Raw genomic sequence first — 23,078 nt, 5'->3', positions numbered from 1 at the left:
TGAACCAGGCATGGATAGCTAAATAGCTGCCTTCTTACAATTTAGTCTACAAACTTTGGCACCATCAGAAAACCAAAATAAAGATTAATAATCTTGTTTTGTAACAAAATTACAATTGCTACCTAAATATCTAACCATTTTATTCTTTTAGTCACTCTGTTCCTCAAGGTCTCTTGGGAAAGTAAAGCTATTAGTTACATGCCGTTTTCTGCTCTAAGATGCCCAGATGACCTGATGTAATAGCTCAATCTTTTGCTTTTGCCTTTCAAGGTTTAAACCAGTATAAACTTGTTCTTGAGAAGTATAACCTGCATGCTAGACCCCACTGAGTGTCCTTCCTTCATTTTTGGTGTCTTAGATTTGTCTTAGACAAAAAAAAAAAAAAAAATTTAAGAACTATTCAGATACAAACCCAAAAATTTCAATGAACAAATGTTTACTTGCCACTGGGAGACACTTGTCCAGCTCCACTTTCTCAGTAACAGGCCTGATGACTGGAGAAATAAGAGCAACACTTTTCCCTTGAAGCAAACTTAGCTAGTGTATAATACCAGTTAAAAGGAAGGATGCTTCACAGACAGTATCACTGCTGGAGAACACAGAAAGGAAAGGCCATTCCAAAAAACTTTAGAAAGCTGTGCCAGTAATGGAGGGAGTGAAGCTACTTTCCACAATGCGTAACAGCAGCATACAGGATGTATTACAATATAAAAGCTTCAAACATGCACACACAAGAAGCAGACATTACATCAGAGGCACATCCTGAAATCTCTAGAGTAAAAAGGGATTTTTTTTTTTTCTTTTTAAATACACAGAAGTAGGGTAACATCTATATGTACCATCACAATACATTGTGAGGGATTTATCCTCTAAGATTAAAACCCAGGGTTTTTTTCAAGAGTGCAATAAAGGGCAGTAACCGCCAAGAAAATTACCAAAGCTGCATTCTAAGCTCAAATAATTTACTTGACCACACTTGAGTGACCTTACCTTTTACTAAATGACATGGTAGTTCACAATGCTACCAGATTCAGAAAATGCAAAGAGGTGGAAACCTTGTATCGATTTTAGAAAATATTTTCTTTACGCAGACAACACTTTCTTCCTTCCTCATTTATATCCACCTCTACTGCAGCAATATCAGTCCAAGAGTCACATTACTCCAGGTCATCAATGTTATAAATATGGCACTGTAGGAAGGAGTCATTACTATCTGAGCAGTTGCTTCTACTGATTGGGCTTTTATCATATACTGCTGTAGTAGTAGAGGAGTCTAATGTTAGCACTACGGTAAATGGCAATATTGCTAATCAAGAGAACAAAACACACTTTACATCAGGGAGGCATCCTTCAAACTAATTGTGCTGCAACAGGAGCCTTCAGGGACTTCTGCAGAAACAACCAGAAAAACAATCCTTACTTCTCTTGGTTTCTCACACTTCCTGATGCCCAATACTCTCCAGATCCCTAGGTTTCAGAAAGAGCTCTCTTCATGCAGGGAACAGCAGCTCTCAGTAAGGGTCCTAACAGAAAACATGTGGAACTGGGTCTAAGCATTATCTTGGGTTTAATTTTTAAATGTACACTTAAGCTGATTAACACTTCCAAGTACTTAATTCTTCAAACATTTTAAATAGTTGAAGTATGAAATTAAAGTCCAAGTCCACGACACAATATGCTCTGATAAACAACTGTTTTGCATAATTTTTAAAGTTTTGCACCCTCCCTGCTTCCCTTCCATACCCAAGTGTAAGTCTTCACTTACCTACTAGTTTTCCATGAGAACTGTTTTTATTATATCAGAACTGGTAAATGCATGACTCATATTAGAACACAGAAAGCATGTACAGATCTCAAGGACAACACAGGTCTGCATGCACCTGCAACTAGTCAAACAAAAATATTCAAGAGTACTAAGACCTACAATAAAAGCATTTGCTAAATGGACAATACTGTTTATAGCTTGAAAGCATAGCTTGCTGATTATTCACCATTCTGGAACAATCTACTTTATTACCCTTTCTCTAGGATGCTTTTTTAATCAGAAAGCTATCAAAACTAGTAACTAACTCCTTGAAATAAGAGGGGAAACCTAGCAAGAGCAGTACTTTATTTCAGTGTTCCTTTCTTACCATCACCTTACACAGAAAAGAAAGAAACCCATAAAAGCCCACACTAACAAAAACCACAAATAAACAATCAAACAAAAAACCAACATACACGCAACAAACCCCCCCAAAAGGTTCCACTGAAAGCATGTTCTGAAGTTATTCTGCATATAAGCAGAGGAGAACTGGTGGAATTTATGTTTGGTTCAATGTCATGAGTGTTTCAACACTTCATTCTCTACAAGCAAACCCATTCTGGCACTTTGAAGAATCACAAGCATACACAAAGTTAAGTGGGTTGTTTTTGTTAAAACTTAAGACCTTAAGTCAGATCAATTCTGCTGTTAGTTTACCAGGTGAAAAATAGACTTTGAGGCAGCCCTGAACAGAAAGACTCCTACGTAAGACACAGGTTTTTCCTCCAAACTGGAAGAAATAAGGAGCCTTCTAGAAAAGGAAGAAACTAATAGAGTATGCTAAAAGCCAGAAAAAGGTCTCAAAATTCAGACAAGAAAGGACAGCAGAGAACTGCAAATATTTGCTTATAAAAGACTCTTGAACATGAAACCCAGGAAAGAAACAGGTTCCTCAGAAGCTCAGACACAGAAGCAGAAAAACCCAAATGTGGATTCAACCAGACATGAGTCAGAAATTGGCAGTTTCTTTTGTTAAAGCCATTTGCTTTTTCTGCAGTAGACATGGGAAGCAACATTAAAAAAATGCATGCAAAACAAAACCAAACACATTTTATTATTTGGGAAACAGAGAAATTATTTCAGAAGCAGAACTGATGCATTCAAATAAGGGAAATGGAAAGGGCTACTTAGTAGAGGAGTATGAAGATTTTAAACAGTGACATCTCTCACATTTCATTTTCTCCTCTGACCAGCTACATCTTTGGTATTTACAACATGCAATTTGTTTCCACAAAAAGAGTTTTATATGTGTATGTTTGTATACACATACATAAACTCGCAGTATACAATTACACTGTTATTGCCCTAAAAGGAAACAGCTTAAAATAAATTGTCAAATCTATTTCATAGAATGTTTCAGAACACAAAAAGTCCAGTAACTCTCTCCAGGTCCACCAATATTAACATGCACACATCTCCTATCAAGTCTTTTATTAAAGATACAGCATGCACAACAACTGTAGAAAGTTAACTCACAGGCTCTATTTCAATCCTCCCAAAGACATCAAGAGTTAGCAGAAACATTTCCAACAAGTGGCAAAAGCTCCTTTCACGCCTCTTACATTGAAGGATTATCACTGAGAAAAAGCTGAGTTCAATCCCATCATACCTCTTGCATCTCAGGTGTCCCTCACTGATACACACACCACCACATTTTAAAGCAAACCACAGTACATTTAAGTCCAACCTAGTGATTTAAAAACCCCAATCATTAAAACTTCTTTAATGTCACAATAACATATTTGATAATATTCATGCCTATTATACCACCTTATACTCTAAAATTTAAAAAAAACCCTCTCAATAGCAAGGATTTACTCTATCTTGCCCAAACTAAAAAAATAACAGGCTCATAAAACAGAGTAACTATCAGCATTTTCAGAGATAGCATTATTAAAGGAGAAATATAATGTTTGTGCCTTGCATAGGAACCCAGAGTGCCGAGAATATTTCTCTGCCTGTTTTGAAGGGTTCTTACCCCCCTGAACAACACTGTTTTAACCTCCAACCTTGGAAAAAATTACAAATGATCAGACAAGAACTAGAAAACACAGTGGTGTGAATTAGGTGATAGACTACTATGTAAGATTGTCACAGGGTGAAAATTTAGAGGCTTGGGCTTCTCTTTGTAGTGAATCGATAAGAGTAAAAAATACCAAAATGGAGGATTGTTGTTGTTCTCCAAACCCTCCTCTTCTTCTTCTACTACTCCATGTTCTGCAGTAAAAGTAGTTTGGGGTGACTGGATAAAGAATTCCGCAGTTCCTGGCTGTGTTACTGAATAATTGGTAGGAAAGTAAAAATAATGTACTTTTCTAGTAACCATTGGTTAAATTATCTTTAAAAGGCTGTGTAAATCTTGATAATTGGACTTCTCTCCTGCATTCTGTGCTCTATGTTATATCTGGGTCACGCTAGTGGCTCTGTTCCTCTGATAAGACTTAATAAACAACTATCTGGCAGCACTGAAACTCCAGGAAAAGTCTGGGTTTGTTCTTTGAAACTCCTTGCAAGGACTTTAAAATATTCTCTCCCATCAGGAGGGATTTGATTTACGGCACGGTTTAGTGTCACCTTGAACTACTATTTTGAAAGCTCACCTTCTACAGAAACGGCCAGCCAGATATAAGCACACACTAAGGGCTTCAGAATGGGTTTATTTTAACAGAAAACAGAGGAAGAGAGAACTGCAAGCCTACTGAGATGCAATATAAAAGCAGAAACTTGGTTTCTTAAGGAGCTTAACTTCCATGGGTACTACTTTGAATCCGTCTTTCCTCATTTGCAGAGAAGTGACTTTGGATAATTTATATTAAAAGTAGCAGAACATGTTTATGTGTTTTTAAATATAACTGTGTTTTCACTCCAGATACACACAAGTTTATAAAGACAACTTAGTTTCTTGTTTGGAGCATAATAAGCAAAAAAGAAAATTAATACTAGAAAGTAAAAGAAAATCCCAATATCAAAAGTAAACTGCAAAACTGAGGTGTGCTAAAAAAGCATGTTTGAGCTTTTCACTTTAAAAAAAAGTATTACTCCTCTCACATACAGCCCGTATTTGTTTGCCAGGCAATTTTGCTCTTTTTTTTTTTTTTTTATGCTCTAAAAACTACAGGAGCTTCTCACCAGACCAGCATTACATTTAAAGGTCTACAGTGAACTGAGTAAAGGCCATCTCAGTACACGTCCTCCCATCATCAGCACAGACTCAGTTTTTAAATAAGTATTTATTATCCACGAAAAGAGCTGTGGTCCCCAGGGAAAACATACTAAAAACCCAACAACCAAACACCCACCAAAAAAAAAAAAAACCTGTGAAAATGATAATGCTGAAAGAAAGCCCACTCTTTACAGAGAGCTAACTCCTCAAATACTGGGCCCTTACCGTGAAAACCTAGTAAGCCCCTACCTTCTTCAGAAACTTTCACATTTCTCCTCTACTTTAACACTCTTCATTCCAAACAACAGCAATCAAAACACTAATACTGAGGAAGGGGAGAAGGGACAGATTCAGGGTGTCTGAACTAACTAAACATCCAAGGACTTGCACTTGAAGCTTTATGTCTGGGGACAGAGGAATACCCACACTGGTTTCTTTGTTTTTTCTTCTGTAACAACTTTAGTCTCCTTTACCTTCCATACCTCACTACTTCTGTTCACTTCTTCCCCAGCCCCTTCTGCATTTGAACAAAGAGGAAAGAATACTTTTTGCATGCTTTGTTAGATGCTCAGAGCATCAATTACACCTGCTTCACTTTCTTTCCCCTTACACTGAAGTTATAGATATACCAATAATCATTTCTCTTTTAATACCAGTAAAGCACCAGGGAAATTCATGTTCCCATGAGAGTTGATAGACATGTCTACCATCTTAAAAAATCATTTTTTAGTACAAGTGACAGTTTCATTATTAAGACTTTCAAGCAAACAGTTCATGCTTTTCAAATAAATGGTTGCAAAGCAAGGTCTCCAAAAATTGAGTCAGCTGAAGTACAGAGCAACAGGAGAGTTCCCATCATCCCACCTGTACTACAGCTACCACCCACCCACACCATTTACGTCTTAACTAAACTGAGACCTTTACTCCTGCCATCTACATATAATAAAGCAAACAAACCATATCTCCTTACGTGCAGCATTTCATAAATAATTTAAAAAGTCAATTTCACTTCCTTTAGATCAGAACTTAGCCCGTTGAGAACAAGAAATCTTTACTATTCTTATTAAATATTTACTATATGGCTGTTCTGGCACCCTCACAAAAACCACTGCATACAAATGTTATGCATTAGAAAAACACAAAAGCTACATTTAAAACATTTAAAAGATGCTGGCAAGTGCACAATAGCTGGGAAATGCAAACAAAGCTGACAGCCTAACTTCCACTGCTGATTCTTTCCAGGACAAAAAGCAGTCACTTGAGACAGCTTAACCCTTTGCTGTGAGGTCAACATGCATCAAATAGTTTTCATAAAATGGACATTTGTCACTACCTGAAAAAAAATTTAAGAAAACATTTTTAGTGAAGCAAATCAGCCAATGTTTTTCCAAGCTTTCCACTGGAGTATGTAGCAAACCTAGAAAGGTCACAAGTGTTTGCCATGCATGCAATAAAAGCATATCTATCCACCTCTGCCAGCAACATTTCTATCTTCAGAATAGCAACCCTAACTAGGTGTGTTACATCTACAAAAAAAGCCGTAAGATGAAGAACGCAGGAGCCTTAACATAACACACTTTCTTCAACAGCCCATCCCCTGTCACCAAAGGAAAGTTTCAGCTTATACTAAATCTACTTTTTCACCAGGCTTTTTACATAGTTGTCCTGGTCATATTCATACAGCCATGTCTCAAGGCAACAGGCACACAGAACAACAATTGGACTCAGCAATCCCACTGCAACTTCCAGATTTATCCCAGTGAAGGAGATACAGCTTGCACTGCAGCAATAACCACAATTCCTGGTGTTTGGCAGGCCTCAGCACACACTGCAATGGAACCATTTTTCCCTGTGAATCTCTACTAAGAGGCCAAAGGAACATGCTTCCCTCAGGCTCTTGCTGTCTCTATAAAACTGCTACAAGACAGTTTTAAGCACCACAGCTCCTGCAAACCATGTGCCTGTAAGAACAAGCTTCCAGATTTTAAGTTTTATTTGAAGTGACCCAACAGCAACCACTGCCCTCACAAAAGCTTCCTAGCCTAAGCATCAGATCATTATTTAGATAACCTAAAATCTAAACCAGACCTGGACAGACCAAAATAATGCTGACTGGGAACGTTTTCAGGTGGTTCTCCCAAGTACAAAGCTTGCTTTATAGCTAGAAGACCAGTCAAAGTTCCACAGCCTCAAGACAGCAAGGCACCTATTTCAAAACATACTTTTATTTTCCAACTCCTTCTAGCAACAAGCAGCCAGGCTGCAACACTGACCATGCTGCAATCCATTTCTCTGAGGGCACAGGGTGAACACACTAACACTTCCCCTGTGTACAGAATGAAGTAGCCCTGAGCTACCATAAGCTAAACACTACTGTGCTCAGTACCAGCCTTCAATCCTCTTTTGATGCCAGGCTGAATTGCCACTTTCAAATGCATCAATCAGATACACACTAAATTAGGAACTGCACTTCTTCCTAGCACAGCCTGCCAAGACAGCTGCAGCACTGTTTTCTGTACTAATGACTTTGAAGGTACTAAAATAAAGTTCTGGCACTGATGTCCACTAAGAGAAGGTATTCCTGTCATTACTGGAGATAGCTATCATTGTGTTCTTCTTTTTAATCTAAAAAGTTAGGTTTTTTAGTGTAATGCAAAAATATATTTAGTAACCTAGCGTGGCATAATCCTTTCAGTCATACACTTCAGCTCAGTTAGAGGGAGATAACAAAAGCAGGCTTTGTTGGCTGTAGTTTTCCAAACACCCAGAGCAGTGGAATCTTCAAAGAAAGTAAGGGTCAATTTATCCTTCCTGTTTAAGGCCGCCACACAGCAACAGCTGATCTGGTCAGCTGGGGATCAGATGACCCAGAGCAGACTGTGGGAATGAGGGAGGCAATGTTTGTTAGGCCAGGAGAACTCATCTGGAGTTCACGATGTCATTTCCTGTAACTTCTCAATAGGGATGCATCCAAGAAGATAGACAAGCTAGGGCAAAGAACTGCAGAGAGGCCCTCCTGGCACAATCTGGGCTCAAGGAGGATAGTAACTGTGGAACAATGAACCAGGAAACCGGAGAAGAAAAAGACCTTTAAGAAAGCCTTTACAGAAGAGACGAGAACCATAGTAAGATTACCTGAGGCAGTGCTAAAGGGAAATTGAGGCACTGGAATAGGATGCATCTGGACTTAAAGATCAGTTCATTACTCTGACATAGTGCAAGGAGAAACAGAGCATCCTGAACCACCTGCAGAGGAAGCAAAAGCTGGACGAACAGAGCTGTAGCAAGCCAAGTGAGGCTGTTAGATGCCCTCCAGAGCAAGGGCTGTATACTTTCTGGTATCTATTCTGAGCTCAGGTTCAGAATTAAGTCTCTTCAGGAATGTCTCCAGTATTTTAAAGGCTAATCCATGAACAGTGCAAAATAAGAACAGATGTTTTAACACATTTGCTAATAAAAATAAACATTTTTAGCAGATTGTTTTATGTAAATGGATTTTACTGGGCTCAGCCTTTCCAAAGGAGTATCATTAATTCTTCAGAAGCCTACTGCAAAGAGGAAGAAAAATCTTCCTCCTGGAATCATCTACCAAAACTTTCAGAGCCTGTTTTAGAACATGCCTCTTAAGAGTGCATCCCAATTTAAAACACTTAAGCAGAAGCAGGTAGATTCACTTTGCCTTTCTTGTTTAAGAGTAAACTCAAATCAGAAGCAGGAAAGCTGGTTTAATATGCCAAATTAGTGGTCAACTTCTAAATAAAAGTTCCATCAAGCTTCAACTGACCACATAAGGGGAGAACAGAGAAGTATTTATAGCCTGCTCTCCCTCAGCCACCAGCTCAGAAACCACAGAAGGACACATTACAACACGTGACTTCAAGCACATGATATCAAGTACTCAAGTTTCTCTTTCAGCCAGTGACTCTCACTCTTCTATGGAATATTCTTTCACCATTCTTCTCTCTTTGATATTTTAAAACAGACATAGAATACCATTGCATTAATGTGCCCCAAATTATTTTAAGAAAACGTAAGTCAACTACACTGAAATCGAGGTTTTACTTTCATATTTTCCTTCCTAACAGTCAAATACCCTTCACCACCTTTTCCTCAACTTAAGGCCTGAGATCCTTTCCAAAACTCATCAGCTCTTAACCCAGTAAGAAGTCCTTCAAGAACAGCTTACTGTTACATGCCCATTACCATGATCCAGTATTTTTTCTTTATTAATGGCATTGAATAAGTAACTCTGCTTATAATGTCTATATTGTCTGTCTTCTTTTTGCCATTCCCACACTCTCCAAACTAAACACATGTAGTTTCAGCACCTAAATGGAGGTCCGAAGTAACTCTTCGGAGCACATGCACCCATCAGTGCTCCATGGTGACAACGATCTTGTCGTGAAAGCTGAGACAGGCCAGCTTAAGTCTCAAGGGCACAAGCATTTTCACACTATTTGTTACTAATTAAAGTCTAGTAGCTTTTCTTTTCCAGCCTCTCAGGTCACACTTACACAACAGCAACTTCCAAATTAAGTTATAGGCATGTAGCTCCCAAAGAGTTTCCCACCCCCAGCTCCCTCTTCACCGAGCTACTCACTACCATCGTTTTGCAGGCTAGGACTTCCTCAGATATTATGAACATCTGAATTAAGGAACATGAATCAGACAGCTTAACAAATTACTCACTACTTTGAGAAAAATCCTTTTTTTGATGAAAAGAGGTTTTGGAATAGGCACATGAGTTAAAGAGAGTACGAATGATGATAATAACCATGTATAGGCTGGCTGACTGCAATAATTTTTCTTTAACTAGAAGAACAGGCACCAGAAGAAATATTTCAGCCTGATCAGGTGCACAGCTATGAAAACCTCAGTTCCACCCACAGCAGTTTTTACTGAGCAGATGAACACAGGGAAGTTGTTGTGAACCTCTGTTGTAGCAATCTTAAAGCATGAATAAACAAACACACTGCACAGTCTAATTACTGCTGTGGAGTCTCTGGGTTATCACTTAAAGGCGTTATGCAGCTTTACCCACAGAGCCTGTTTTAAACTTTAGGATGTCTTATTACTACCATAGGCTCAGAGATGAAAACCAAGATGGCTGCAAAAGAGGCAAGAGTATTCTCTCCTTTAAATTAAGCAGAAGTCACTAGTTCTCATTTTAGAATTAGAGCAATGCAGGTTAGAAGGGATCTCTCCAGATCATCTTGTCACTTTTTATGAAGACTAGTCTAATACTAACAAATATTTTTTGTTGCTTGTTTTAGAAATGCTGAGTTTAAGTAATTATTTTCAGAATTAATTAATTTCAAATATTATTAGTGAAATTGATTGTGTACGCCTTGTCTTCATGCAAAGAAAACCTCGATTTTTAAGCATTTGACACTGGTCTTTACATGGAACCAAAGATACCAGTCTCCCACAGCTGCCTGTGCTATAGACTTTCACAGTCTTGAAGTACTGCTGCACTGGCTTCCTTACTTCTATAAAACATGTTCTCATAAACACAGGAGAAAACATTAGGCATTTAAGGGCTGTTCCATTTCCCCCACACATCATTATGTTTTGACTGCACTTAGAAACTTAAGGAAGGTCAAGCCATATGATACAAGTGCTGCAAGAGCATTCACATCAGAGAGTTAGTTTGGGGAGAAAAAGGGGGAGCTATTTTCTGGTTGGCTTATTTTAAAGTAACATTCCCTCCAGTATGTAGTCCCCCACATACTTCTCCTCATTCTATAAATCATCAAGCTTCTTGACATTTACACGAACTGTTAACTCCCACCCCTCTCCCAATTACTTCTTTTCTGATGCCAGATGCTACTCACAAAACAAGGCAGTGTTCCATGGATGTCAGCATCTTGCCAAATCAGTGCCTGACTCATCAGTCAGCACTCTGGGATGTCACTTCATTCCGGTTAGAAGCACTACCTAGAACTCTGGCACTTGGCAGCAAAACTTGCTACTGCTTCACCCATTTCAGCTTCAAACCCAGAGGAACAGAGCTGCTTCTCTAGGAATGCACCCACATACAGTCACTGCCCAGTGGCTTGTCACTCAGCAAAGTGAAACAGATGTCTCTATGAACAAGCCAACAGCACATCCCAAGTGGAAAAGAAAGCACAAACCTGTCTGTACAGCCAGAGTCCCTTCTGACAGTTCTTGCAAGACTACAGGAGATAAACACTTAACACTTCTCCTTTGGTCTTTTCTACATACTACAGGAAACTGAAGGAAGTCCAGATCACACCTTTAATCAGTTTAAGGAAGAAGTGACAAGATGCAGCTGCCTGCAGCACCACAAACATGCTCTTTCACTCCTCTACTGACCTAACTGCCCAGCGCCAGGCTTGGGAAGCTCCCTGTGCTCAAGTCCACCGGGCTGTAAAGACCACATTCCTCCTTTTCCACTCCACATCTCCAAGAGATAACTATGAATTTGACCTTTATCATAGTACTGCCAAAGATCAGCTACAAGCCACATAACCAAGCAGCTGCTATTCTGCAGCAAGAAATAGTCATTATAAGCAGAATTAAGTGGTCTGACTGTGGGCAGAGGGAGAAAGCAAGAAAAACCAATGCCACTGTCTCACTAGCCATAAAGGTCTGCAAGTATTTGCAGTTGTCTTAATGACTCAACTATTACCACAACTCAAGCAAACTTTGTTTGGCTTTTGTCACCGTTTTTAACATTTAAGAAAGCAAATGCCTGCGTAAAAGCATTATTATTTTCATCTTAAAATACCTTACAGTTTGCATTAAAATAGCAAAGGAATACTGCTATTTTAATTCTATATGCCCAGCAGAAATCTAGCCTCAAGTCATTTTCCAAAAAAATTATTTTATATATATGCTGCCATAAAAGATCTTTAAACAAGTTACAGCAAACATCACTAATAGAGGAAAAATGCTCAAGGTAACCACTTCTTAGGAACTAAATCAGAGGCTTAAGAACCTTCCTTTAAGAAAAAAAGATAAGCGTTTTAAATTTGAGACCTCCTGGGCTGAAAGAGGCAGGAGATGCAAAACCACAGTCCAGGTTGCCTTTATAAACATGTTTTCATACCTGCCCGTGTTCACTGTGGACTGCTTCACAAAAGCACAGGAAGCTTTCCTATTGCTTTTATGTCTTTACAGTCAAAGAGTATGGAAACATAACCTCCTCATGTCAGACAAAAGCTTACTGCTTCAAGAAGTCAACATATTCATATTCATGAATCAGCTTAAAGCAATCATGCATTTCTGGGCTAAGGAGAGAGCTTTTTTTCCCATTTTTCTCTTCATTTCTTCCCTCTTGGTGCCAGTACACAGGCACCTCCTACCTAATTAGGCCATCTGGTCACTTGACAACTGGAAATAGCAAGCAGTCAGTTAACACTGTTCAGGAGATTAACAATACTACAGCATTTGTAGCTGAAGTTACAATAACCTTGTGGGTTAGTTTTGTGCTGTCTTTTCTTTCTTTTTTAATCTTAGAAGGTGACAGAATTGTGTAGTTGTGCTCAGTAACTGTCATTAAACAAATTTCTTAGCCTAGCTTTAGACCACCTGCCCCCATCCTCCCCACTGTGATATTAACAACCAACCATATATTCAACTAGTCATGTATCTGTTGTACCAACAATATACAAAGAGCTTAAAGTCAAAAATAAGGGGAATTGTTTAGAGCCCTGAAAACTGCTTGTTTAAGGTAGTCAGGAATTGAAAATCTGATAAAAATTTCTGGTTAAAAAGGATAAAAATACTAAATATTCTTTAAAAAGAAAAAGTATAAGATATTTTTAAATCTATACACTGAATTTCAAACATTAAACTAACTTGATAATGTTTGTAATACTTAAGGTTAAAAAAAAAGATTTCTCAGGCATTATTTTTTCTTAGCCTAGGTGAGCAAAAAGTATGATTTATCAGAGTTAAGCTGTCAAAAGTTCACACTGGTGGTGAGGAGACTAGAAAACAAAAGGTTAAGGCAACTCTAAACATCATGCTTACTCTTAATGTAATTCCATTTTTAAAAATCAAAGAAAAAGGAACTACACAGTTTAATAGGAGTTTACAGCTTAATACAGTTTACAGCTGTTCTGTAAGACACACACAACACACTAACAAATAACAGCATGTCAGTGTATTCTATGTTTACAGAAAAAATGTTGAGTATTAAACTAAATGACTAACATTAATCTATCAAAATCTGCTTAGAGTGTAAGGAGTCTTTGCAACCAAAGCAAAATGTCTAGCCTGAACTTACTTACGTTATACTTCTGCAAATATCAGCATAAAAGTTTGCTTTTTTAGCTATGACCCAGTCAATAAACTGCTTTAAGCCTACATTTACAGTAACCTCTTTCATACATATTTCACATAATAAAAGTGTGTTTCTACCCAGGCACTTTTTATAGTAAGATTAAACAGCAGCCTGGTTTTTAAGAACTTTCATGCAGTTAAATTTTCAATAATGTCTTCCCCCTCTGAAAAAAATACTCACTAAGTAAGTAGATGTGGAATTCCCCAACAATGTTTCCTCCACATTCCCAAAACTCATCCAGTGACTCTGTTACTATAGCCCCAAGCTCAAGCCAAAGGTAAAGACACCAGATACATTTTAACAGAACACAATTCTCCTCAAAGTGAGCTTTGGGGTCCCAGAGCCAAACGCTGCACTCATTCAGGAGCCATGGATAATGCCAGTCTGGGAAACTACAGTTTAATAGACTCACAGTCACCTCAAGAATAAGACCAAGTAAATAGACTTCAGCTTTTTCTCAACAACCCTTATTCAGATATATTATCATCCCAAAAATAGGATTAGATTCAACTCTCTAGTGTTCTGCAGGAAATAAATCTAAAGAAACTATGTGTTTCAGTAACCTTCCTACAACTGCTAGTAATGAAATTAAGACTGCAAGAGCAATTTCTCAGAGGCAAGTGTCACTTACCTAACTTCTTTGTAGCTTCACAGTGTACTATCCATGCTTCATGGAAGGCAACCATTTCTATCATTTACAGTATGGATTTGGAAGCCAAACTTCTCCAAAATACACACAGCCATTTATCCTTCACATTAATCCTTATACTGTCTAATGCACATCATATATGTTCCAATAACAGTAGCATTTTTCAGTTTTATTTTCTAATGACCTCTTGACAAATACAGCAGTGTCATGTTAGCCATCAAATGCCACTGCTGATTCAGATTCATCTCAAGAGATGCATAAAACAGTTATACAAGCACTGATAATGGATAGTGTTTATACTTTGTTACAATAATATGTGCAAAGAACTCACTAAAAGGACTCTGAAAAGAAGCGAAGAACTATGTAAAATGCTAAGTATGAACTGCAAGTTACTAATGCAATTCAGGTAACAAGAAATCCATTTTGGTTCATCTGCATGTCTAGTCCACAGTGTAAATTAGAAGCATTAGAGACAAAAAACTACTGGACAAATAGTTCAGTATTCCTTCCCTCTCCTCAGCTCCTCCATACAATTATCTCCAGACAAGTACTTGATACACAAGGTTTTCTTTCTGCATACAACTGTTTTGATTATTAACATTAATTTTGCAAAACTTTAATGGCACATCAGCAGATGTTCTTTTCAGAGGATTTCACAACATCTCATCTTAATGGTGAAGTAGAGGAAGAGCCTAATTGTCCTTAATCCTCCATTCAAAATAGGTTAGATGAAATCCTCTTTTGACTGAAGCAAAGAGATTAGTGAGTGTCACCAGGAAAAAGAAACACTATTCCCCCCTCACCCTGCCCTGTATCTAGATGAGCTTAATGATTAATGAAGGAAACAGATTCTCCTATTTCAAAAAGAGAAACTAGTCTACAGGGAAGAGCAAATCAAATGGAAAAATGTCTCTATGAAATCTCCCAATTCTTAAGCTTCCATGCTTGTAGTAATGACCACAATGATGTAAGAAAGACACATGCCAGAACACACTTTCACAGTATACCTCAGTAACAAGAAAAGAGCTCATATGAAGACCCTTTTTTTTAATACCAATACACATCTGGATCCCTGGAAAATCTTGGCATAATTTTTAACATTGCTAAATGAATAGCACACAATTTAAGGAAGAACATGTGCACCCATCTGCACATGAATGCATACAAATGTATGCAGATGGAGACATAAAGAGGGAAATGGGAGATATCAGGAGAAGCAATGCAGAACACTTAGGTAACTAGAAAAAAAACAACCCCAAAACAGAGTCATTATAGGCTTGTGTTCATGCCCAGTCTTCTTCCTGTAACACAGCAATTTTGTTACCTGGAAGCATTAAAGTACCCTTACGACTTCTCTCTATGGAAAAGGTGGACACTACTCTCATCCGTGTCCCAAGAAAAGATGAATGCACAGAGAAATGAACATCCAGATCTGCAAAGATATCTAGGTGATTTATCAGCCCGTGGTCTTCTGTGATCTTCTAAACAAACTCCCAAGCCACTGGCTCATCTCCTCAGTCTCCTAGAACAATTTAAGCTAGGCTGCCAGTTTCTTCCTAAAAAGAGTGCTTTTTTTAATATAGTATCGCAAATACTCAATACTTTCAAAATTAAAATCAAAGTTAAATTGAAAAAAACCCCAAACAAAACACTTTTTATAATGACTCAAGAATATGTTCATGCCACAGGCTTCTCAGAGTCATTACTGAGAGAGAAGAAAAACAGCTTGTGTACATGTGATATAGAAAAAGAATCCCTGGTTTGCTTTGTCTACCTGCAGCTGTTGCCATGGCAATTATAGCAGAGAAGATAATAGCATTCCAGTGTCATTTGGCTTCACAGCCCAGGATGAACTTCAGCTGAAATGTCCCCCAACAGTTATACAAAATAATACATTATCCTGTGTAATTGTAAGCCACTAGAATAAGGAGAATTATTCTGGAAAAAATATAATCTGTCTAAAAGTTATAGGAGGAGAGGCTGGCTATTTTGCTCAAACAACAACAACAACAAAAAAAGCCCAACAAAAAAAGCCCAGTGAAGTTGAATACAGTTGCATAACAGGTTCTAAAACATCTGCTCAGTCTTCTCTGTGACACATTTTTCTCTTGCTCCTACTTCCTGACACACCTGCACATGACATGCAGCAGGCATCCCACAGTAAATCCTGCTGGAGCACCTCAGAAACCACAATGGCTTTGTAGTCACACTTAAACCTAGTTAGATGGACTAAGTTTTATTATGCCCATCTCAACACCACAAACGGTAGCCAGCTATGGTATTTGTGGAATGCTTTACTCTACTCGTCAGTCCAGTTACTGTTTTCTAAGTGCTGGGGGTTTAAAAAGCAGACTCATTAGAAAATCCATTCCATCTTGTCACTTTCCTTGTCTGTATGACAGAAGAAAAAAATCAATGAGAAATGGTGATCAGAGATGTTAAGCTGTAAATGTGCTATGTTGTACTTTGTCCTCTTCCATTCCCCAAAATAATTTTCAAAAGGCTTCCTGCTTGCAGAACTGATACTCAGTGGTGCTAGAGAAAAACGCATAAAAGAGGAACAATATTAAACTTTTTTTAATCAAACAACACATTATCAAGAGACAAAAGCAACTATACCATTCTCATCTCAGAATTTTTGATGCTAAAAATAGATTAAAACTTCTTGATCTATTTTAAGTCACTGAAACAGTTCTACGATTTAGATACTCCAAAAGCAATGTTTTCTACTATCATAGAGCATCTGATGAGTGCAGATGAGCAATATTTTGTAGTCAATAGCAACCAGCAATGTAACGTGTACACTGACTTCCTGTAAGTGAACTGTTTTACATACGCAATGGCCTATTTTCATTTGTTTATTCTCAAAAGAAAAAGGAAATGATGTTTTTCTTGTGTAAATTAGCTAATTGATGGAGTGGGGGGAGGGGAAAAAATGGAACCCATGCAATTCTCCATATTTATTGCCCTTCAGCAATAAATAATTGATGGGGGAATGGAGAGTATCTGGGGGGTTTTTGAGTGTCAGATAATACTGAAGTATCTTTAAGAGTACATTACAAACCAGAATGAACACAAGACTCACTCCCAGTATGAAGAGTTAGATTTGCAAGAGTGCCAAATTCTGTCAGCCACATTCAACAGAATTAACTTCTAAGTAAGCTTTCAAATTTTGCCTTTTTAAAATAATTTGCTGAAAAGTCAGCAGGAAGCACGCCAGACAGATACCCACCCCCCAAAAAATAAGAGAAAAAGGCAATTAGGCAAATAACAAAGCAATGGTGCTTGGGGAAACAGGAATTCCAAAGTTACTCGTGCTGTTTGATGCCCTCTGTCGAACCTTTCACAGCAGGAAGAACTGGTACCTGCAGTGAAGCAGGGCTAAGAGATGGGAAGCATCTCAAGTTTCAAAAGAACATTGTGACACACAGACTTTCACAGGAGATAACAAAAACGGATTACATACCAGGAATAGACACAAACCCTTAAAAGCTGCAAGTTACTAATTGTTGACCCATGACTACATACACAGCTCCTACAGAGAGCATCTTTTGTACACTCAGTGCAGCTAGCAGACAAAGCCTGTCATACAAATGTGTTTACATACAGCTTAAAACAGCTTCAGATTTTGTCAAATTATACCTCTGAACTTAAACAAAGCATAACACAATGCTTTTGACTTACTTGACTAGGAAGAAAACTGTTTGTGTTAACAGGAACCTTGACTAAGAAACACAGACAGCACCAGTTTAATACTCATCTGCAAGAGTGCAAAGAAGGCTGAATAAATTCAGAAGCGAATGCAAGAACCAAACACCCTCAAATGAATTAACTAAATTTAGATTAATAACAATAGGTCATCTGAAACACTTGACAAATGGACTGTCCTTTAAGACACAAATAATTATAAAGCACCAAGGCTCACAATTTCACCAACTTTCAGGTCAAAGTAGTTATCAACCTTTAATGCATCAGGTAGATAAATAAATAAACTCAAGTTCAATATTAATTTGCATCTACTAAGACTATATATACAAGTAAAATACTTGGGAAATCTAATTAGAAAACCGTTTTAGAATTATAATGCCAATCAAAAGCAACAAAATCATCTAAGTCAATGACCAAAAGTCACAGGCTATCATGAAACTTAGTTAAGAACTTGCTAAAAATCCCTACCATAACCTCCTGGTTAGGCTAGTGAAACATCTTCTCTAACTACAATTAAAGCTGACCCACTTTTACAAAAGTGAAAAATAGAGCATCCATTTGTAAACTCAATTTATTCCAGCCTCCAAAAAAGGATATTTTTCAGAAATACCTGCACAACTAATAGGCTAGCAACTCCCCAGAGACCAAAGCTGTAGTAAATCACTGTTCCTTCTGGAAACACGTTTTACCTGCTACTACAGGCATTTAGAGACATTTACACAGGTAACAAATACTTAAGATCCAGATTTGTAATCCAAAAGTAACAGGAGAACCCTAAAGAGGGGAAGCAGTAAAGTAGCAAGATCCCTAAATATACTAGATAATACAAGCAAAACTCTTCAGTAATACAGACCTCTGACCCAGTAGTATTTACTGTACAACCCAAAGCCATCAACCTGGGCAGGAGCTTTTAGCGACGAGGGCCAGCAGTCTTACAAATACAGAACAGACTGTCACCATAGACTGCAAGATGTTTAGCAACCATTTAGCGTCCAAACAGGCATATGCTGAAGAGCAACATCTTCCCAGATTGCCCAGATATATTAAAATTAACAGTCTTCAGGAATATCCAAATCCATAAACAGCTGCCGTGAATACACAAAAGACATATGCACATGCTTTATTAAAGAAAGTGTTCATTTTGTGAAAGATGTCACCAAAACTTGTTTAAATAATATTAACCAACTTTTGACTGTGATGAGGACAGACTTCAGAAGTCCTAAGACCAGCAAAAAATAAGTGATCAGAGAAAACTAAAGCAGCTACACTAACACAGGCAGAACAGATCACCTAAAGATAGCCAGTGTCCCAAATAATTTAACTATAAAACAGAAGCTAATTTTGTACGGAGGCAGCTTTAATTGCCATTGTATGCTTGGTTTTTCCTTAAACAGCTTAATATTAAGCTAACAATTTTCTCTTGTTACTAAGCACACAGCAGGTTCTGCATGACGCTTACAGGATAGCCCATGCTAATTCTGTATTCTCTGGCTGTGCAGCTGCCTTCCCTGGGGTAGCACATATCCTCTGGGAATCCAAGAAGACAGAGAAGCATGTTGTCTGATACAAAAGCAACATCCATAAAAAAGATTATATTTTTATACAGTATGTGACAAAAAGCACAGTCCCCTCAAGTAATGTTCATACTACCCACACACAGCCATTACATCCATTATTTGGGAAATAATAAGTTTTGGTGTCAAAATTTTTCTTATTTATCTTTATGCAGAAGACTTATTCAGTTCCTGTGATTCCATGGAGAACCGAAACTGTATATTAGGGTGTTTCTATTTCATGACTTAAAGATGCCTCTAATATAGCTCATACACATTTTAAAGCAAGTAAAATACACAGATTAACCTCATTAGAGACAAATAAGAAAATTACAATGCTGTACATCAGCTTGAAACATCACAAAGGATTTGGAAAACTGAACTTCATGTCAGCTGTACTGCAGTGAAACAAACACCTTTTCTGTAAAAAAAGTTATTTTTCACCATCAGTCCTGTAAATTGTGTTTGGCTGAAGTAATGGTTACAGGAAGCATGAGGTGAAGGAAAAGACCCCAAAATGCGCAGGATGGTCTAAAGAGGCAGAACAAAACAGTGCCAATTTAAAAATTTAGTAAGATAGAGACAATTCCCCCTGTCCTTCTAAGAGACCACACCATCTCTTGGTGAAGAGATATGAAATACAGTATGACTAGCATGCTGAACATATATTTTATTCAACCCACATCACTAAACTCTTCAATGCCTTGAAGATATAAAAAGAACACCCAATGCAGGTAAAACAGCAATATTTGAAAATGCTAACCAGGAAGCTGACAGCACCCAGTCATTGCTGTTCTTCCACAGGGCCTAGGAGATTTGTGCACTGATTTTGCACTGCTTCAGGACAGAAAATGTCCAGTAAGGGAAAGAGGAACGGGAGGGATCTTCACACTCACAACAAAACCCCAGTATTTAACTTATGCCTTTATGTCCTACAACAAACAGGACCGAGAAAGAAAAGAAATTACACAGAATTGTTAGAAACCATCCTATTAGAAGTCTCCATTAGTCCATCACATCACAAGTGTTTGTTTTCCCAAGATCATACCATAAGAACTCCCAGCTAACCCAGCATGTCCAGATGCATCAGCCAAGGTTCTCAGCATAATCCAGAGACTAGCCTTCTCTACAAAGGACTTGCAGCTGAACAAGTCCAGGAGACTTGCAGAACAAAAATTCATAGTTCTAAGACCTTGATCATGGAAAAGTTTTTGTATAGCTTTTAACTAAACCCAAGCTTGAGCTTATTTTGGAATAAACACAAGATGTAACTATCTATCCACTTCAGCTCTCCCACAGAAGAGTCACTGCCTTGTCGCCCTATTAAAAAGCAGTTTGGAAAGTGGCAAGCACATCTTCATCTGTGTGCCTGGCTGGTGCGTACAGAGCTTTGGTGAACACTGCTGGAGTGATACCCCTGACATGTACATCTGCTACTCCTGCAGAGCAGTCAGTTTCAGGCCCAGCAATCAAACTAGTACTTTTCATTTTCACTGCTGTAGAGGTACAAAAATAGTTGAACCATGGAGATACAAAAAATAAAAAAACTAGAAAAACCACATACCACAGACCTTGGTTGCCAGACCTCAATGGTCTTACTGAAATGAACACAAATTTACTTACAGCATCTTTTCCTCAAAATTATCTTTCCATGGAAGAAAGGTTTCAAAGTTAAGACACTGAAAGAATGCAAAAGAGCAAGAAGCAACAGGTGGAAATATACCAGGCACCATGGACCAACCAAGGCAATTACCTAGGCACAGCCTATCAGCATACACACAATACAGAAGGTAGTGTGACCTAGGAAATAAGAACACCTCTTCACATGGGATATAGTAATGTTTCGTTCATCTTGTAGACTGCTGCATTAGTCTCATCAGCAGTGCAGGAGGGTGGTGTGAGTGCACAACTCAAAAGCTCAAGCCCCTTGCTTTCAACATACTGTCTTCTCATGTATATTTACTGCGGCTGCTCTCAAGCCCATTTCCTTCATATTTGATGCTTAAGTCTGCTTTGGAAGGGGTTAGCAGCAATGTTATGCAGAAGAGATTTAACGGTGTGCTTGCTCTGTGCAAAAAGAACACACCATTTGTACAGGCTCCAGATGTGAGCACACACAAAGAAATCTTAAACTAAATTCAGCAGTTAGATCAGCACTGACAGATCTCTACACCCAAAGTGATCCTACCTGTTTCCAAACAGACCTCAGCACAACTCACTTGGTCTCTATATCCATAGAGACCACGGCTTCTCTTATACCTCATTGTTATTGTTGCTACATATTATTTTGAGTATCCTCTTCCTTCCCTTAAGACTACTTTCTAAAGGTTCATGTACACATAGCTGCTTTCAATACTTAACCTCTCCACTCATCCCACATATATGCTATTGTAAACCGGAAGAAAAAAAGAGTATCATTTTTCATCTCTGCTACTTTTCTTAGTTTATACTTCAAAAAGACAGAGTTCAGCCTGTATTGGGCAGACACGGCTCTTGGGACATACAAAACTAAGTGTATTTACTGTGAGAAAACTTGAGTGCTCTGACCAGGGCAAAGTACTTCCTGCATAGGAGAAAAAGCTATTTTTATTTGAAAATCCCAGTTATGTCTCCCTATCTTTTAAAAATTACTTCCATACCGAAAAGCAGAAATTTGCCATTTCCGGGTATTGGTGGTCCCCGTGCCTTGTACTGTACAACCCCACACTTACAAGCATTCTGCTAATCTACTTAAACTATTAACCTGAGCATTTATTAGTGGTTCTGTGGAATTGGAGCCGCACTCACTGACCCACCTCAGTCTACACTTGGACCCACTCCAAGGCGCTGCCGAGTCGCTCTCTCGGGCGGTGCCGGTGGGTTTCCACACGCTGACCAACAAGCGACATCAGCCCTCTTTTCCCGGAGTACTCACAAGTCTGGTGTGTTTGAATCTTACTACGCACACCTACAAAAACTTGGGACCGTTCCGACCAGTACACTTAAGTTGGACAACGCCACAAAAAGTCGCTTGACTGAAACAATATAACGAGGAGAAAGGGAAAAAAGAAAACCAAGACGAAAAGTACTACAAAAACAACAACAACAAAAAAAAGCTAGACAGCTGGAGGTTTTATCTGCCCTGCTAACTACGTATCGCAGCACTCTGTAAATTACAGCGCTCTGAACTTAGGTCAAGCCGCAGTGGTTCAGCGAAGGACAGTCCCGTGGGGCGAGCGGGCTGCGGGGAGCGCACGACACCCGGTGCCGCCGCTGCTGCATCCGCGCTCGCACCGGGCGCCACGCGCGGCGGCCCCGAGGCTCCCCGGCCGCCGAGCCGGTCACGGGACCGCCCAACTCCTGACAGAGCCCTTCCTGCGAGCCCGGGGCACAGCGGGGGCTGCCCCCCACGCCGGGGGGGCGAGCGGCACCGGCGGTACTCACGTATCGGCTGACGAGGGTCCGCAGGAGGCTGCAATCCATGGCGGGCGAGCGGCTCAGGACCGCGCCGCCGGGTGCTCGCCGGTGCCGCCGGGCTCCCTGGCTCGCCTCCTCTCTTCCCACATGCAGAGAGCCGCGCTCGCCCCGCCGGACCCGCTGTGACGCCGGCCCGGCGCTCGCCGCCGTCCCCCAGCTATGCCATGTGCTCGCCGCCGCCGCTGCGGCGCGGCGCCCCGCGGCCCCGCATGTCCCTCGTCGCTGCTGCCGCTGCCGCCGCCGCCACTACACTCTCGCCGAGGGCAGGCAGAGAAGGAACGCACTGCCAGGAAAGGCTCCCGCCCGCTGCACTCTGCCCGCCGCGCGCGCCGCCCAGGGCTTTATCCGGCGGGCGGGGCCGGGGCCGCCCCGCGCCGTTCCCCTCCCGCTTCCCCGGTCCTGGCGTGCGCGCGCGCGGGCTCGCCCGGTACCAG

At 39.5% G+C, this 23,078-nt stretch overlaps 1 protein-coding gene across 10 annotated transcripts in view; it reads right to left on the bottom strand.

Moving 5' to 3' along the window:
- The window catches only part of ATP11A (ATPase phospholipid transporting 11A), a 122,849-nt gene extending 99,863 nt beyond the window's left edge, over positions 1-22,986 (bottom strand). For 8 of the 10 annotated variants that reach the window (XR_006017823.1, XM_042038789.1, XM_042038835.1 and 5 more), the window contains exon 1: positions 19,095-19,121. Coding sequence is in view for 8 of the 10 variants with exons in the window: in XM_042038789.1 (XP_041894723.1) it covers positions 19,095-19,106 (12 nt within the window). In the remaining 2 variants the exon portion in view is untranslated. Of the gene's footprint in view, positions 1-19,094; positions 19,122-21,983; positions 22,184-22,611 lie in introns of those variants that run through there. The other 2 variants (XM_042038824.1, XM_042038872.1) reach the window with 2 other exon arrangements.
- Between the last annotated feature and the right edge of the window lie 92 nt (positions 22,987-23,078).

The sequence above is a fragment of the Corvus kubaryi genome, unplaced genomic scaffold (assembly GCF_017639235.1).
Source record: "Corvus kubaryi isolate FWS band 111438036 unplaced genomic scaffold, C.kubaryi_AGA036_p1.0 133, whole genome shotgun sequence".
NCBI lineage: Eukaryota > Metazoa > Chordata > Aves > Passeriformes > Corvidae > Corvus > Corvus kubaryi.
Note: the sequence above shows the minus strand (reverse complement) of the source record. Positions and strands in the feature narration are given on the sequence as shown.